At 42.6% G+C, this 17,607-nt stretch overlaps 1 protein-coding gene across 3 annotated transcripts in view; it reads right to left on the bottom strand.

Moving 5' to 3' along the window:
• LOC118675217 (phosphatidylinositol 3-kinase regulatory subunit gamma) overlaps positions 1-15,922 on the bottom strand; it is a 92,170-nt gene extending 76,248 nt beyond the window's left edge. For 2 of the 3 annotated variants that reach the window (XM_036347551.1, XM_036347552.1), the window contains exon 1: positions 15,092-15,922. In XM_036347551.1, coding sequence (XP_036203444.1) covers positions 15,092-15,197 — 106 coding nt within the window. In that variant the 5' untranslated portion in view covers positions 15,198-15,922. The remainder of the gene's footprint in view (positions 1-15,091) is intronic. The other variant, XM_036347550.1, reaches the window with a different exon arrangement.
• Positions 15,923-17,607: the final 1,685 nt, after the last annotated feature.

Below are 17,607 nucleotides of genomic sequence, written 5' to 3'. Positions count from 1 at the left end.
CCCTCAGCCCAGCCTGCCCCCTCTCACATACTGGGAGCCCTCAGGGGATGTCCTACTGATGGCTTAGGCCCGCTCCCTGCTCCCCTTGGGGAGCGGCCTAAGCCGCAGTCTGGCCTCCCTTTGTGGGAAGTGACCAGGCTGATCAGGGGAAGGCGCCAGCCCCATCACCCCGCTGCTGCAGCCACTGCCAGTCACCACAGCCACCAAGGTATGTTCATCAACACGGACTCCAGTCCCTTCACCATGAAAAAATGACAACTTTCTTTAGGCATTTTCAAGATGTGTCTTTCACAGGATATGACATTTCTTTCTTTATTTTTTTTTATCCTCACCTGAGGATATGTTTCCATTGATTTTTAGAGAATGTGGAAGAGAAAGGGAAAGAGAGAAACATCAAAGTGAGAGGAACACTTTGATTGGTTGCCTCCTGCATGAGCCCTGACCTGGGCCCCGGCCAGCGAGAAGCCTGCAACCTAGGTATATGCCCTTGATCAGAATCAACCCAGACCCTGCGGTGGGCAGGCCGAGGCTCTATCCACTGAGCCAAACTGGCTAGGGCAGGATATGACATTTCTTAGCCCTTCAGCAGCGGACCTTTGTTTTTTTCTCCAGGAGTGAGGTGGAAAAACCCTACATCACCTTCTTGGATTTTTATTACCCAAGTTACTAAGAATATTACCAGTGGCATACAGGGAGCTTAGCCAATGAGCGGTCAGAAAAGGTGTTTCCTCTGTAGTTCACACTGATCCCCAGCTCGGCCCCTGCCCAGGCCTAAGGCCTCTGGCCTGGAGTTAGGCCTGAACAGGGAACCCCCAGCCCGCTCTGATCGCCTACCCAGGCCTAAGGCCTCTGGCTGGGCGTTAGGCCAGGGCAGGGGACCCCCAGCCCACTCCAATCGCAGGCTCCACCCCTGCCCAGGCCAGAAGGGTGTTAGGCCTGGGCAGGGAACCCCCAGTCTGCTCCAATCGGCGGCTCCACACCTGCCCAGGCCTCAAGCCTCTAGCCGAGCCTTAAGCCTGGGCAGGAGCCCCCTTGGCTCTGATTGCAGGCTCAGGCCCTGCCCAGGAGCCCTCTGGCTCAGACCCTTCCTAGGATGCTCAGGGTCCTACCTCAGAGTGACCTGGGTGCCTTATGATGTTTCCCGGACCCAGGCCACTGGTGCCTGGTATGCAAATTAACTGCCATCTTAGTTGGGTTAATTTGCATATTTGTTCCTGATTGGCTGATGGGTGTAGCAGAGATACGGTCAATTTGCATATCTCTCTTTTATTAGATTAGATTTTTACTAGTTACATTCCATGAGTCTTTTTTTCATTTTGCTTCATTTTTTTCTGAGATCCTCTCACCCCTCTCCTTCCCAACTTCAGGTAAGCATCCTTTGCTGCTCCTGCAACATTTCAAAACCCCTCTTGCCCTGAGATCTTTGTAATTGCTGTTCACTCTATCTGTAATACCCTTCATTCAACTATCCCCACACCCTTCATTACATTTCTACTCAAAATGTCACCTTAAGAGAAGATATTTGCAATATATGTTACAGACAAGGGCTGATATCCAGAACCCGTAACTCCTAAAAAACCATAAGAAAAAACAACAAACAATCCAGCTGAAAAATGGACAAAAGACATGAAAAGGCATTTCATAAAAGAAGATAACCAAATGGCCAACACATGAAAAAATGAGACAGCTGATCAATTATTCTCTTTCATCATTGATATTTCCATCTCTCTCTCCCTTCCCCTTCTTCTCTAAAATCAATAAAAATATTTTTTTCAAAAAGGAAAGATGATCAAGTATTATTAGGAATAAGGAAATGCAAATGAACTTAAACTACAATGAGATCATTACACACTTATGAGATTTGAAAAAATGTAAATGTCTGACAATACCTAGGGTTATTGCAGATGTAGAATAACTCATACTAGTATACTATTATGGTGGCAAGTAGTTTGGCATTCTCTAGAAAGGCTGAGATATACATGTTCTAGAATCTAAATACACGGAATTCTGAATCCTAAATATACCCTACAGAAATGCATTGATGTGAAAACAGGGGGCATGTGATAAATGTTCATAGCAGCACTACCCGTAATAGCCAAAACAGAAACTACTCAAATATCTATCAATAGTAGAAATTATGAAAAAAAAAAAAAGAAAAGAAATTATGCTGGGGGTGGGAGCAGGTGGAGAGAGATCAACAGGGGAAAAAGGAGACACATGCAATTTTTCAACAATAAAGAATTTAAATTTAAAAAATAGTAGAAATTAACTGTGATATACAATGAAATACCATATACTAACAAAAAAAAGAACCTACAATATGTGAAAACAGTATAGATGACTCAACATAATGCTGAATAAAACCATAATAAAAGAATATATATGTTATAATTCCATATATATGAAATCCAAAACCAGGCAAAACTAAAATATATCATTTAGGAATACAACTCTAAAGAAAAACACGATAGCCCTGGCCAGTTGGTTGGAGCATCATTCTGTATACTGAAAGGTTGCACATTTGATCCCATTCAGAGCACATACCGGGTCAGGGTGCACATAGGAGGCAACCGATTGATGTTTCTCTCCCACATCGATGTTTATCTTTCTCTCTCTCAAATCAGTAAGAACATATCCGCGTGTGAGGATTAAAAAAAATAAACAGAACAATATTGCATCTATATGCTTTTACATGTTGATACTTTTATTTCTACAGAACAGATTTCCAGAAGAGGACCTTTACTATATAGTATTGCAAAACTTTCTGAAATGGCTGTAGCAATTCACATTTCCACTATTCAAAACCTAACTGATGAATCTTTTGCTTTTTTATGTTTTTATTGATTTTTATTTATTTATTTTTTTTAGAGAGAGAGAGAGCAAGGGAGAGGAATAGAGAGATAGAAACATCGATGAGAGAGGAACATCATCAATCAGCCCTGACCTGGAATAGAACCAGAGACCTCTTTGTTCCTGGGTCGACACTCAACAACTGAGCCACACCAGCCGGGCATAACTCATGAATCTTAAGAGTTAATTTTTTTATAATTTATGTCCACTGGCTTGCAAAAGGGATGAGGCAGCTTACACATCTAGAAACTTAATATGACCTTAGTAACTAACACCCTGGGCACAGTCAGGGTCCCACTGCAATCTCTCCCACACCTTGAGGAGCTCAGTACCTGATTTACTACCATCTGCTGTAGATTTCAAAACTGGAAGCAGTAAAAGCCAGTCACTTTTCCTCTCCTAGGAAAGCCTAAGAGAAAAAGAACCCCTCCAAAAGGAGAAAGCCTGAGCCATTTCACCTCTGCCTCATTTTGATTTTACAGACTCTATGATCCAAATCTGTCCTTCCTCCTTAAATTTCATCTCTTGGCTTATAATACCACCATCTCCCAAGCCAGAACTAAAACTCATTCTAGATTCTTTCTTTTTCATTTTTTTCAGGATCATCTCTAAGTTCCATCAATTCTACTTTTTAAACAACTCTCCTATTCATTCTCACTGCTACTACCTTAATTTGGGCTGTTTTAGGGAGGGGGGAGAGGTTTTATATTTCCATTTAATAAAACCTCTGGTTATAAATATTAAGTACATATGAATGCCCAACTATGGATCAGTAGTTAAGACTGGCTAATACATTGTCTCTGTTGCTTAAACAAAATTAAAATTACAGTGGAAATCTCCATGAGTCCACCTGAATTTTGTGCATGGGGTCCGCCCACCCATATTTTTTTTTAACCTTAGGCTTCTATAACATTTTTCATCTCTACTGAAATAGCCTCCTAACCAGCAGTTTCCCTTCTTTAATCTTTTTCTCCTCCAATCTATTTTTCACTTTGGAACCAACAAATCTTTACCCTACTTGAAACCAGTCAGTCAGTGGCTTCCCAAACTACCCACAGGATAAAATCCAACCTTTAAGTGTAGCATTCAGGGCCTTTCATGATTTGGCCCTCACCTATCTCTCCAGACTCATGTACCACCACTTCCCATCACACACATTATGTTTCAACAAAACTGAATTACTTACAGTTCCCAAAATATACCAAGGTACTTCAACAATTCTGCATTTAACCAGGCTGTTACCATAGGGAATACTAAAAAATATTGTTTAGTCAACTGACTAGCATCTCTCTAAATTAGGGTTGGCATATTCAGTTAAATTTGAATATCAGATAAATAATTTTTTAGTATAAATATGTCCCAAATGTTGTATGCGACATATTACATGTATTCTATCTAGCAACTCTACTCTAAATGCTCATGGTCGATCCCTAGGAATCAAAGGAGAGGCCCAGGTCAGTCTCAGTCACATAGATACGATAGCTGCTCTTATAGTTCATGACTACTAGGAGAAAGATTAAACCCAAAGTCCTGAACTAATGTCCTGCAAACAGGGTCTGAACCACCTGACTGCCCTTTTAAAACTAAGCAGACTTATTTCTAAAAGTCAAAACATGTTATACCCTCTATGGCAGCTAAGTATGACAAAATAAAAAACACTGCTATGAGTATTCTCAGCTTATTTTCTTTACTCCTTTTTTTCCTGGTCCTTATCATACAGATCAGAGTAATTAAACCAGCAAAGGAGAGCATCTAAAGCAGCAGTTCTCAACCTGTGAGTCGCGACCCCTGAAAATACATCCTGCATATCAGATCTTTACATCACGATTCATAACAGTAGCAAAATTAGTTATGAAGTAGCAACGAAAATAATGTTATGGTTGGGGGTCACCACAACATGAGGAACTGTATTAAGGGGTCGTGGCATTAGGAAGGTTGAGACCGAATGAAAGGGAAACGGGTACTCCTGGAAGAGAAACTAGTAAGTTTGAGAAGAAAGGAAAGAAACAAAAAGAATGAAACTGTATAGGTTATTGTGAGAGAGTTTGTGAGAGATACAATTTTGGATTTAACCATGCAAAGATACTGATCAAAAATGGAGAAATCAGCCCTAGCCTGTTTGGCTCAGTGGATAGAGTGTCAGCCTGTTGACCTAAGGGTGTCGGGTTCAAGTCTGGTCAAGGGCATATACCTCAGTTGCAGGCTCGATGCCAGGCCCTGGTTGGGGCTAGTGTGGGAGGCAACCAATTGATGTGTCTCTCTCACATCGATGTTTCTCTCTCTCTGTCTTTCTCCCCCACCCTTCCACTCTCTCTAAAAATCAATGGAGCCCTGACTGGTTTGGCTCAGTGGATAGAGTGTCGGCCCGTGGACTGAAGGGTCCTGGGTTTGATTCCGGTCAGGGGCATGTATATTGGTTGTGGGTACATCTCCAGTGGGGGGTGTGCAGGAGGCGGCTGATCGATGTTTCTCTCTCATCAATGTTTCTAACTCTCTGTCCCTCTCCATTCCTCTCTGAAAAATCAATAAAATATATTTTTTAAAAAAATAAATAAAAAATAAAAATCAATGGAAAAATATCCTCGGGTGAGGATTAACAAAAAAAAAAAAAAAAAAGGAAAAATCAGATTTTAACTAGTATTGCAATATGGGATGAATGTTAATACCCTTTAGCATTTTTGAAGGCTGGAATAAAGATTTAAATTGCTTTTCAATATAATTTAAATTTTAGGCTGGTTCTTACTCTGAATGGAAGACTAGAGATATGTCACAAAGCATCCTAGTTTAATAGTAATGAAAATAATAGTAACAACAGATACCTGCTCTAAGTATCTTACACGCACTTCTATTATAGAGAAAGGGTGAATAGCTATATTAAAATATTTCTTCTAATTAATTTCCTTTCAATGTGCACAAATTCGTGCACCAGGCCACTGGTCTAAATATCAGCAGCAGCATAAGCAAAAGGTTGGAGTTGTGACTAAGCAAGGTATATTCAGAGGATAGCAAGGAGTTGGGCTACAAGAGAAATGAGAAGAGAGGATAAGTAATTAAGTTGGAAATGTAAGTTGGTGCCATATTACTAAAGGTCACAATAATTTTCACAATAACCCTACGATGGGATTAATATTCTTCCCCCTGCTACACAGGTCAAAGCTAGAAGTATACAGGGCTAAATTGCAAATCCAAGTAACCTGAGTCTAACAGTGAGCAACACTTCCCTATTTTATAGTATTGTCTATCCTCAAGCACTTAAGCACTACACTATTAAGCAAAAACACATAATCATAATTTAATTACTCTAAAATACCAAAAACTTTGCCCTAGCTGGTTTGGCTCAGTAGATAAGAGTGTCGGCCTGTGGACTAAAGGGTCCCGGGTTCAATTCTGGTCAAAGGCACTTGCCCAGGGTTGCGGACTCGATCCCCAGCAGAGGGCATGCAGGAGGCAGCTGATCAATGATTCTCTCTCATCATTGATGTTTCTATCTCTATCTCCCTCTCCCTCTCCCTCTCTGAAATCAATAAAAATATTTTTAAAAACCCACAAAAAAAAATTTTATACATTTAAAAAATAAAATACTAACAACTATAACACATAAAGTAAAATGAAACATGTATGCATGCCATGGCTTCCTTCACTTTAATTTCTTCTCCCCTTCATAGCCCACCATGGAAACTAAGAATGTTAAGATAATTTCTTTTTCAAAGTTACTTTTGAAAGTAAATTATAGTACAGTATAGTATCTATATATATAAAGGCTAATATGCTAAGTGTCCCTCCTACCATCCAACCGGTCGCTATGACACGCACTGACCACCAGGGGGCAGACGCTCAATGCAGGAGCTGCCATGACACACACTGGCCAGCACCATGGACCTGGCGCTGACAAGCTAACACTCGCCTTCTCCCAAGTGGGATACAGGCCCCACCACCACCCCTGAGCGAATCCCACCAAATCACAGCCAATGCTGCCAAGACCCCATGACACAAAATGCGGCCTCCAGCCTAGCCTGGAAATGGTCGCAGTGGGCTCCAGGTAATGACATCACGTAGCAACGCCCAGCTTCCTCTCCCTAGCGACTAGCCTCCCTGCAGTTTCTTCAGCCCAGGAACACAGGCGGAAACATTTTACACTTTAACCAAATGTCTGTGAAGCGTTTTCACGTGCCTCATCTCATTTGATCCTCACAGAAGTCCTGGAGTAGGTAGGTAGAAGACTTGGTGGAATCCTCTTTTCTTTTCATTAGCCGGAAAATAGAGATTTAGAAAGCTTAGAGACTTGACCCGACTGAAAAGAAGTAAAAAATGGTGAACCTTGAAAATGACTTCAGGTTTTCTCACTCTGCAGAATATAGTCAAACACTGCTGCAGTTAAATATTTTCCCTTTGTTCTCCTGTGTTATCTACAATAATAATCTGCTTCGTGTTGATATTTACTGCTGTGTTGCTAACAATTACCTGAAAGAGAAGTTGGGATGCTTCACTGGGCTGGAAAAAGTTTAGCTAAATCAGAAAGCAGGTCTAATTAAGCAAGTTTATTCTATATCTATAAAAGGCTAAGTTGCCGAAACCGGTTTGGCTCAGTGGATAGAGCGTCGGCCTGCGGACTGAAAGGTCCCAGGTTCGATTCCGGTCAAGGGCATGTACCTTGGTTGCGGGCACATCCCCAGTGGGGAGTGTGCAGGAGGCAGCTGGTCGATGTTTCTCTCTCATCGATGTTTCTAACTCTCTATCTCTCTCCTTTCCTCTCTGTAAAAACTCAATAAAATATATTAAAAAAAAAAAAAAAAGGCTAAGTTGACTCGTGCATGCGCAATACATATAAAGCTCTCGCTGGCACCAATCGCACGTGTGTTTCTATCTGTCATTGTCAATGGTGAATTTGGTTGGCACTTCTATTATAGAGAAAGGGTGAATAGCTATATTAAAATATTTCTTCTAATTAATTTCCTTTCAATGTGCACGAATTTGTGCACCGGGCCACTGGTCTAAATATCAGCAGCAGCATAAGCAAAAGGTTGGAGTTGTGACTAAGCAAGGTATATTCAGAGGATAGCAAGGAGTTGGGCTACAAGAGAAATGAGAAGAGAGGATAAGTAATTAAGTTGGAAATGTAAGTTGGTGCCATATTACTAAAGGTCACATATGCCAAGTTTAAGAATATGATCTCTTGCCCTGACCAGTTTGGCTCAGTGGATAAAGCGTCGGCCTGCGGACTGAAGGGTTCCAGGTTCAATTCAGGTCAAAGGCATGTACCTTGGTTGAGGGCACATCCCCAGTAGGGGGTGTGCAGGAGGCAGCTGGATTGATGTTTCTCTATCATTGATGTTTCTAACTCTCTATCCCTCTCCCTTCCTCTCTGTAAAAAATCAATAAAATTTATTTTTTTTAAAAAGAATACGATCTCTTAAAAGATGTATAAAAATAGAGAGCTGATTATTTCTAAGTAGAGTGGTAAGACAATGAAAATAACATTTCAGTATAATTAAACCTGACTGAAGAATTCAGGATAAACTTTCAGGGGAGGGGAAAAAGAAATTAGAAACAGAGCAACCAGTTAGGAGGTACTGGTTAAGAACCTGGGCATTAGCAGTCAGAAAGACCTCCTCTGCTACTTGCTAGCTGTGAAGCATTGAATAAGTTACTAATCATATCTAAGTCTGTTTCCTGTCTGTAAAGTAGGATAATAATAATGCCTACTTCATAAGGTTGTTATGTGGCTAAAAGAAATAGTACATATAAAAGCATTTACTATACTGCTTGGTCTAAAAAATATTCAACAAGTGTTAGCAGCTATTACCATCATTACAAATTATTTTAAATGTGAGGTGCTATGGATCTGGTGCTGCGGAACTGGGCAAGGGCATCAGAAACTAAAAAGAAAGGATGACTTGGAATGACATTTCCATAGATTCGTGAGATGCTATAACTAGAAAAGGTCCCAAAAAACTCTTCTAAAAGCAAAATGGTCGCAGTTTAAATGTCAGGGATAAAGAAAAGAATGAGACTAGATAGCTCAAAAGATTTGTCTACAAAAGTATCCAAAGAGACAGATGTGGAATAATTATATGATATCAATATGCTTTTAAAACACAAGCTATGCCCTAGCTGGTTTGGCTCAGTGGATAGAGCATTGGCCTGCAGACTGAAGGGTCCCAGGTTCGATTCCTGCCAAGGGCAAATGCCTGGGTTGCGGGCTCGATCCCTAGTAGGGGACCTGCTGGAGGCAGCCGATCAATGATTCTTATTATTGTTGTTTCTCTCTCTCCCCCTCTCCCTTTCTCTAAAGAAATATATTTTTTAAAAAAACATAAGCTACAATGAATTGTGTACATACCATGTACCAAACACCATGCTAGATATAGTACATCTAATCCCCAGAACAATTCTGAAAGGTAGGTATTAGCTCAATTTTACAAAAGAGAAAATAGATGCTCAGAGAAGGTAAGTACTAGCCATATAGCCTTGGGCAGGGTAAGAAGCAAAGCCAGATTTGAAATCCATATCACCTGTTTCCAAAGCTTGTGTTCTTTCTATTAACACTCAATTTGAATCCCCCTTTAATATCAATAAAAATTATGATATCACAGACATATTTGTAATTATTTTTCTACCTACCTCATTAAATATGGTGACCATAAACATGTCCAATCTCTTCTACATTATAAGAAAAATATAAAGGCATTCAGCATAAAAACAATAATGAAAATAAATTTTAAAAGCATTATGCAATGGAGAATCACCACACCTTCATGAAACATAGTTGGTTATACTATAAACTGTAATATATTCAATAAAAGCACTAATCTTTCTCAATAAAATGCAAAACGGCATCGCTTTTACATCATTTGATTATATTAACACTAGAGGCCCGGTGCACAAAATTCGTGCATGAGTAGGGTCCCTAGGCCTGGCCAGCGATCAGGGCTGATCAGGTTCCCCACCTCCCCACCTCCTCCTTCCCTCGCCGCCCACGCCCCACCACCACATGGTTCCACCACCGCATAGTTCCACCACTGCATGGTTCCGCCTCCCCTCCACCTCCACTCCCCTTTCCCCTCACCACCACCACCACCACCACCACCACCACGTGGTTCCCCTGGCCTCCCGCCTCCTCCTTCCCTCGCTCCCTCAGAACCTCGCAGCTGCTGCTGGACACCCGCCATGTTCCGCACCGCCTTCTGGTGATCAGCGCACGTCATAACAAGAGATCGAATTTCTGTTCTCCTGGTCGAACTCCCATGGGGACACTAGATTTGTCCATACTACAATATCATTAAAAACTGACACCTGCTCTAACCGGTTTGGCTCAGTGGATAGAGCGTCGGCCTGCGGACTGAAAGGTCCCGGGTTCGATTCCGGTCGAGGGCATGTACCTTGGTTGCAGGCACATCCCCAGTAGGGGGTGTGCAGGAGGCAGCTCATTGATGTTTCTCTTTCATCGATGTTTCTAACTCTCTATCCTTCTCCCTTCCTCTCTGTAAAAAATCAATAAAATATATATTTAAAAAAAACAAAACTGACACCTTCCCTGGCTGGTTAGAGTGTCTGCCCTCGGACCAAAGCGTATCAGGTTTGATTCCCAGTCAAGGGTTGCAGGTTCCCCACCCCGTAGGGGCGCATGCGGGAGGCAACCAATCAATGTTTCTCTCTCTCACCCCCTCCTTACTCCCTTCCACTCTCTCTAGAAATCAATAGAAAAAAATATCCTCAGGTGAGGATTGAGAAAATAAAATAAAACTGACACCTAGCTTATAAAAGAAATATCTTACCACACATAGGAGAAGCATTTATATAAGATGAAACCCACCCAATGTTCAGAGTTATAAAGAATAATTCAAGCACAGAAATAGAATGCCCAACCTCTTAACAATAAGGACCATAGGGTGGCAGGTGACCTATTTCTTCAATGTGTTTCTCCGCAGATCTTTTCCCAACCACAGGACCAGTGTACCAGTTTCTCCATCAGAATGTTAATCTACATTTTACTAGGATGAAAATACCAAGTATTAGAGTAAGTTAATTTCCTGAAACAATCTTTTCATCTGATTTCAAAAAAGTCAGAAGACACTTCACTAGGTTGGCCATCAAATTATGTAGTCAGGTAACTTCTGGACTAGTAGTTCTAAACCCTTTCTGAGGGTCCAAGAGGTCAAAAATACTTTCATAGTATTACTAAGTCATGATTTGTCTTTTGCACTCTTATTCTTTCACAACTGTACAGTGGAGCTTTCCAGAGGCTATGAACTGTGATATCTTAACAGACTGAATACAGGAGCAGACATGGAAATTTTGATGTCTTCTATTATGTCAGACATTAAAGTTATTTGTAAAAAAAATAAAACAATGCCACTCATCACTATTTTCAAAAATATAGTTTTTGCCTGGCCAGCGTGGCTCAACAGTTAAGCATCGACCTATGAAACAGGAGATCACAGTTAGATTCCTGGTCAGGGCACAACAGGTAGGAGGCAACCGATCAATGATTCTCTCTCATCATTGATGTTCCTCTCTCTCTCCCTCTCCCTTTCTCTCTAAAATCAACAAAAATATTTTTTAAAAGAAAATACAGTTTTTTATTGAAAAAGTTATGTTACATGTTAACATGTAATACTTTACTATTTATGAATGAATTAAATATTTTTTTTCTTTTTTTCTTTTTTTCTTTTTTAATATATTTTATTGATTTTTTACAGAGAGGAAGGGAGAGAGATAGAGAGCCAGAAACATCACTGAGAGAGAAACATCGATCAGCTGCCTCCCGCACATCTCCCACTGGGGATGTGCCCGCAACCCAGGTACATGCCCCTGACCAGAATCGAACCTGGGACCCCCTCAGTCCGCAGGCCGACGCTCTATCCACTGAGCCAAACCGGTTTCGGCTGAATTAAATATTTTAATTCATTTTTATTCTAATTCAGTAAATTTCAATAGATATAACTCAAATAGAAGGCCTTTGGGATCCTCAATAATTTTTTTAATATATTTTTATTGCTCTCAATAATTTTTAAGAGTATAAAACAAGTAGCCAGTTTGGCTCGTAGAGCATCAGCCTGTGGACTGAAGGGTCCCGGGTTCGATTCTAGTCAAGGGCACATGCCTGGGTTGCAGGCTCGATCCCCAGTGAGGGGTGTGCAGGAGGCATCCGATCAATGATTCTCTCTCATCATTGATGTTTCTATCTCTCGCTCCCTCTCCCTTCCTCTCTGAAATCAATTAAAAAAAATTTTTTTTAAGTACTGAGACCAAAATATTTGAGAATCACTTTATAGCCCTTTCTATATTTATGCTTTGCCAAACAATTAAAGCATTTAATTTTCTAATTACTACTGAAGAGATGTTGCTTCCCTAAAGATAATTGCAGAAATCTGTCTTGATCAGAACAGAAAAGGTCCACAGACAACCTTAAAAAAAATTGTATCCACTAATTTAAAAAAGAAATCATTGATTACATCTTCCCAAAATAAAAACAGTAACAATGTCAAAACTAAAGTACTAGCTAATAGACCACTATCTAAAAGCTTTGGACATGAAAAGGGCTAGAAGAGAGGGTGATGTCTTCTAACAGAAGGGGTCAGGGAACATACATCCTGGTAAAGAAGGCATCTAACCTGGGCCCCAAGCATTTATAAAATTTCAACCAGTAACCATTGGGAATGAAAGGCACCCCAGAAAAAGGAAAAAAAACATACATTCAAGAACAGCAAATACAAAATAGCTTCCATAGAACTTATGATGGACTCCAGTAAGAGAATACAGGAAAATTAGGTTGGAAGCAAAAATAGAGGGACTTCTATGACAGGATAAGCAATCTGGAGCTTTAGTCAGTAGGCAAAAGAAAGCCTTTTGGTAATTTTTTAAAGTCATTGGAAGATTTACCATTGGAAGGTAAATTATCAGATGATACTTTAATGATACTGTGGACTGGACAGAATAGAAACAGGGGACAACAATTAGTACACTATCACACCAATCCAGGCAGGAAATAATAAGAGCTTGATCTGGGTGAGGAGCTAGCTAGGAAAAAGTCAGATACAGGACATGCTACAACCTCCTCACTAATAATTTACTTAGTTTAAACGTTTCAAAATTTAATTTATTACACAAAACAAGGTTGATGTTCACATTACTTCCAGTAAAAACCATTCACTTCATAGGCAGTTCAGCATATTCAAGTGTGCTTCCTTTTTAAAAAGCTGTTAGAAATAACTAACAATATTCTACATTAAGAAATTTGTCTTGATCAGAACAAAAGAAGTAATAAAGAACAACATATGCATATAACTCCAAAGTTTACTGCCATGGAATACACAAAGTTTGGATCAGAATTTTCTATATAACCCCGTAAGACCCACATCACTACATAATTATAATAGTCCAACTATTCTTAAAATCATTTTTTGACAACTCAACTAAACTTGGCCAATATTCTTCTACTAGGCCCATATTTTTCAAACATTAGTGCCTTCTTCATTTTCTCCCCTCCTCCCCACTCACTTCTCCACCCAACAAAATCCCTTTGTATGTCTGTAAGACAAGACACAGTATGATTCTAAGGCAGTTTGAATATATAATTCTTATAATAACAGAAATCTAAAATTAGTCATCTTACTTTTTACAAGAGAGGAACCAATGATGTACTTAATTTCCATTCAGATGAATGACAAATGCATCTAACAGAAATGATGCGTTATCATTAGGGGGGAACAAAGGGGGAAATACACACAATAGATGGGTGGCAAATCTTACAAACTTTATGAAACACTGAAAGGCTGCATCTGGATTGCAGTCACAATTATAAAAGCAAATAATGAAGGCTCCAAATTGAAGGGAAAAGGAAAAAATTCCAAGCGATCATTAAGAGTGAAAAAGGTTGATTCAATATTAGTAAATTTTTAATATAGCATAATTTAACACTCTGTGACTAATTGGGGGGAAAAACAAAGAGGATAATTCACTGTTCACAAGGACACAGGAAATAATTTCTGCATACATTCTATAAGGCAGTTATACTTCATTACACTTGCATGGTAGCAAATCCTTTCAAACGTTTCCAAAAATACATAGGCTTATAATAATTGAGGTTCCCCAATGACACAAATTACTCTGTAGGTATAACTATAACACATTTCTAAAAGACATAACGAATTCATGCTCAACAAAAACTGTAAGTCACAAAGGCCCTCTACTTATTCAAAATCATTACATAAAGCACTGTCCATAATTGCAAACCCGGTTTGAAAATCTGACAGCTAATAATTCTAAAATGGGGTCGATTTTAAAGAAAAAAAATTACCCAACTTTTCCATTTTCCCTTCCTTTTCCTTTCCTACCTGATACACAAAATGTCTGTAAGGGTCTCAGACAAAGCTCTAAAGTAGAAATACAGTATATGTATACTTTATATGTCTCCGAACCTATCACATATATGTACACATCACATATATTCACACAAGAAAGGTTCTTCCTTTTTTAATGTAAGAATTGAGGTTACATCAAACCCTATCCCATAAATTAAGTTAAATCACCACAAATTAAAGAGTAATAAAATACTGCACGTAGATCTCTCTGAGCGACTATATCCGAAGAAGAAAAACCTCAGACTAAGGCCATGACTGAATAAAAAACGCCCAATCCCTGAAAATCACTAACCAGCATTTGGTTTCTTTAAGAGAAAAGAGGGGGAGGGGTCGTAAAATGAATAATCACACTGGCAAGCCAGTTTCAGAAGTTAACGAAGGTAAAACAACGAACCAAATGAGACAAACGTAAGAAATGACAAGCTTTAAAGAATTCCCCCAAAAGGGGAAGACTGACTTCAAGACTGGGATATAATGCATCCTTTGCAAGTAGAAGAATCTTTAATTGAAAAAGAAAGAGGCGGGGGGGAGCAGGGTCGGGGGGGGGGGGGGGGGGAGGGTGACAAAAACCAGAACGACACGCAAAGGCAAAAAAAGTAAAAAAGAAAAATTTAAAAAAAAAAAAAAAAAAGGCCGGTCTCCCCTCCCACCCCCACTCCGACCCCCACCCCCACCCTCGCAGGACAATAGGATCAGGGTCCTAACTGCAAACTTTGACCGTGTAAACCAGCAGCAGTTTTACTGCAGCTCAAACTGCAAAACCTGCCCCACATCCCAAAGCTAGCGCACCCAGCAATAATCCTGCCCTGCATACATCACCGAGACCTTGTGAAACACACATCAGACCCATCACAACATTCTTTGTTTCTCCCAAGTACCTGGAGGATCCATTTCAATATAAAATATCAGTTCTGTCGAATAGGGCATCATCACCTCCCTCCAGTCTGCGTCATCGCGGTCCATACTCCACACCGTATTGTACATCGCGCTGTCAGGAGCAGGTCGTCAAGAAATATATAGAAAGCATATATTTTTTTTTAATCTGATACTTCAAAATATATATATATATATATATATTTGTAAAAGTCCCACCCGGAAATGTACTTCAGGGTTTCCAATGGCCGGTATTAAGTCCAGGCAACTACCGGTAAGAGGACGAGGTCCTCCACCTCCCTCCTCTGCCGAACCCAGCAAAATGCCCCCGAACTTTCAATCGACGGGCTCTGCTCCCCGGGAGGTGCAAAGAGGCTGGGCGGAGGGGGGGCCGGAAGGCAAAGGTGTTCACAAGCGGCTCCCCAAAAATCCCTTCTACACAGTCGCTCTTCCAAGAGGAGAGCTCCCACCGCCTCCAAATCTTCCCGCGGAAGAAGCCACTTTTGTGTCCTTCGGTAAATGAAGACGAAAGAAAAGAAGAAAAAGAAAAAAAAAAGGGACGCGCTGGGAGCAAGGTGGAGAAGTGACAAAGGAAGGCATAAAAAGGGGGCTGGGGAGTGCATTCAAGTTTCGGGGTCCGCACTGGTCTGCAGAGCGCGTTGCCCTCAGGGGCCGGTCTCGGGCTCCGTTGGTTCGGGCTCCGACCCAAGCTGCTGCAGCCTCGGGCGTGGGGCCCGTTGGTTGGAGAGTTCAGTTAGCTCCGTCCGGCCCGGGGCTCCCGCCGACTGCCAGGAGGCCCGCCAGCGCCCGCTGCCCTCACGCTCTGCTCTGGACTCCAGTCACTAGTTTCATTTTAACGGCGCGGAGGGGGACACCCTTCCCCGCCTCCATGCTCCCCCGCTGAGGCGCCACCCAACCGCTCCGGGCAGGGGGCGGCCAGCACTTCCACTGCCCCTCCCACTCCACCCAGCCTGGATAGACCGGGGAATTCTGTGAGGAGCCTGAGGAAACCCTCTGAAACTATCTTCCATCTCCGCTTTCAACTCTCCCCCGTGCTCTCGGGGCCTCCGCTCCTTCACCACCCACCCACGCTCCCCCCCGGCCTCGGTCAGAATGGTACGGCCCGGGCGCTGGCCGCACGCCAGGAGCCGGTGCCCCGAGCACGCGAGCAGGCGGGGGGAGGAGCCAGGGGGGAAGAGCGGCTGGAGCGGCCCGGGATTGGCTGGTCGCGGTTGCTCGAGCCCAGAGCCTGCGTCTTTTGTCTGCCTCGCTCCAGCGGAGGAGCGGGAGACGGCTGCGCGCCCCGAGCGGACCAATCAGAAGCCAGCCGGTGCCGGCCGGTGAGGCAGCGATTGGTCCGAGCTCAGTTACTAAGCGGGACAAAGGCAGAAGGGGGGAAGAAAAGGCGAGGATGGGGGAAAAAAAAGAAAAAGAAAGCGCAAACGGCGGTTACTGACAGGCTAGGCGAGCGCTCCGGGCTCAGGCTGCCCGGAGACAGGCGAGGCTCCCGCTGAGGCTCGGTGCACCCGGGCGAGTGGAGAGGGGGGAGGACCGGGACTGGCGGCGGGGGAGGGGAGCGGGCCGATGGGGCGCTTGCTGTCACTTGGTGGGACGCGCGCGCTTCCTGTCCGTAGGAGGTCCCGGGCAGAGCCCCTCCTCGCAGACCTCTCCCCCTGGGCCAAGTTGTCGGATACACCAAAGGCCCCCAAGCCCCCTTGCAGGACCGTTACCGCTCAGTAAGAGGATGTGCCATGGCCCCCGGCCACCTCCCCCGCGGCTACCTGAGCCTAGTCCCGGCTTCTCCCCGGGCAGTTGGGCGTTTCTTCCGGGGGCATTTCTTAGTTTCTCTGCGCTTCCCACCTAAGGACTTTTGAACCCAAAGGTAACTCCCACACTTGAAGTAGTGGGACGCCGCAGCGGGCCCCCTCCGCTGGAGTGCTCAAGCCAGAAAAGAAAAGAAAGAAAAAAAAATGTGTGTGTGATTTCTGAGATAAATCACAGGGGTTGGTGTCCCTAGCCAAAAGGGCTCTGTTCTGTTCCTCTGACAGACCCGCTCCCGCATCCACCCAGTCTCTCCTCCACCCCCACCCCCCCAAGCTAAAACTGTGTTAGACTTCAGTATGAAAATGCTGAACAGGTATGTGCATTTCAGAAACATCTGATTCACTTGCTGGGGAACAATGAATAGTCAGAGCAGATTTGTGTCCGTGTGAAGGTTGTGCCTGGAATTGCCGTTCTGCGGACCCTACAATAGAGTCTTGGGAGGCCAAAAACTGCTCCGTTTCCTCTCTGCGCGGGAGCAGCAAAGCCTATTGTGTTTGGGTTGACAACCTGACTCAAGCCCTAGCAAAACCTCCGACCTTGAGTCAAGCCTGTGGAAGAGTTGCCACCTTCCACCTCTACCCCCTAAAGTGGTCCTGTCTTCCTTCAAAGGTGCTCTGAGTTGGGACAGTTCCTGGGAGCAGATGCTCAAAATGTGTGAGGCCTGGGTATAGAGTCATGGATTAAAAAGAGCCACTAG

Source organism: Myotis myotis, unplaced genomic scaffold, assembly GCF_014108235.1.
Source record: "Myotis myotis isolate mMyoMyo1 unplaced genomic scaffold, mMyoMyo1.p scaffold_m19_p_2, whole genome shotgun sequence".
In the NCBI taxonomy this organism is placed as follows: Eukaryota; Metazoa; Chordata; class Mammalia; order Chiroptera; family Vespertilionidae; genus Myotis; species Myotis myotis.
The sequence above is the reverse complement of the archived record's forward strand: the minus strand, read 5'-3'. Positions and strand labels throughout refer to the sequence as shown.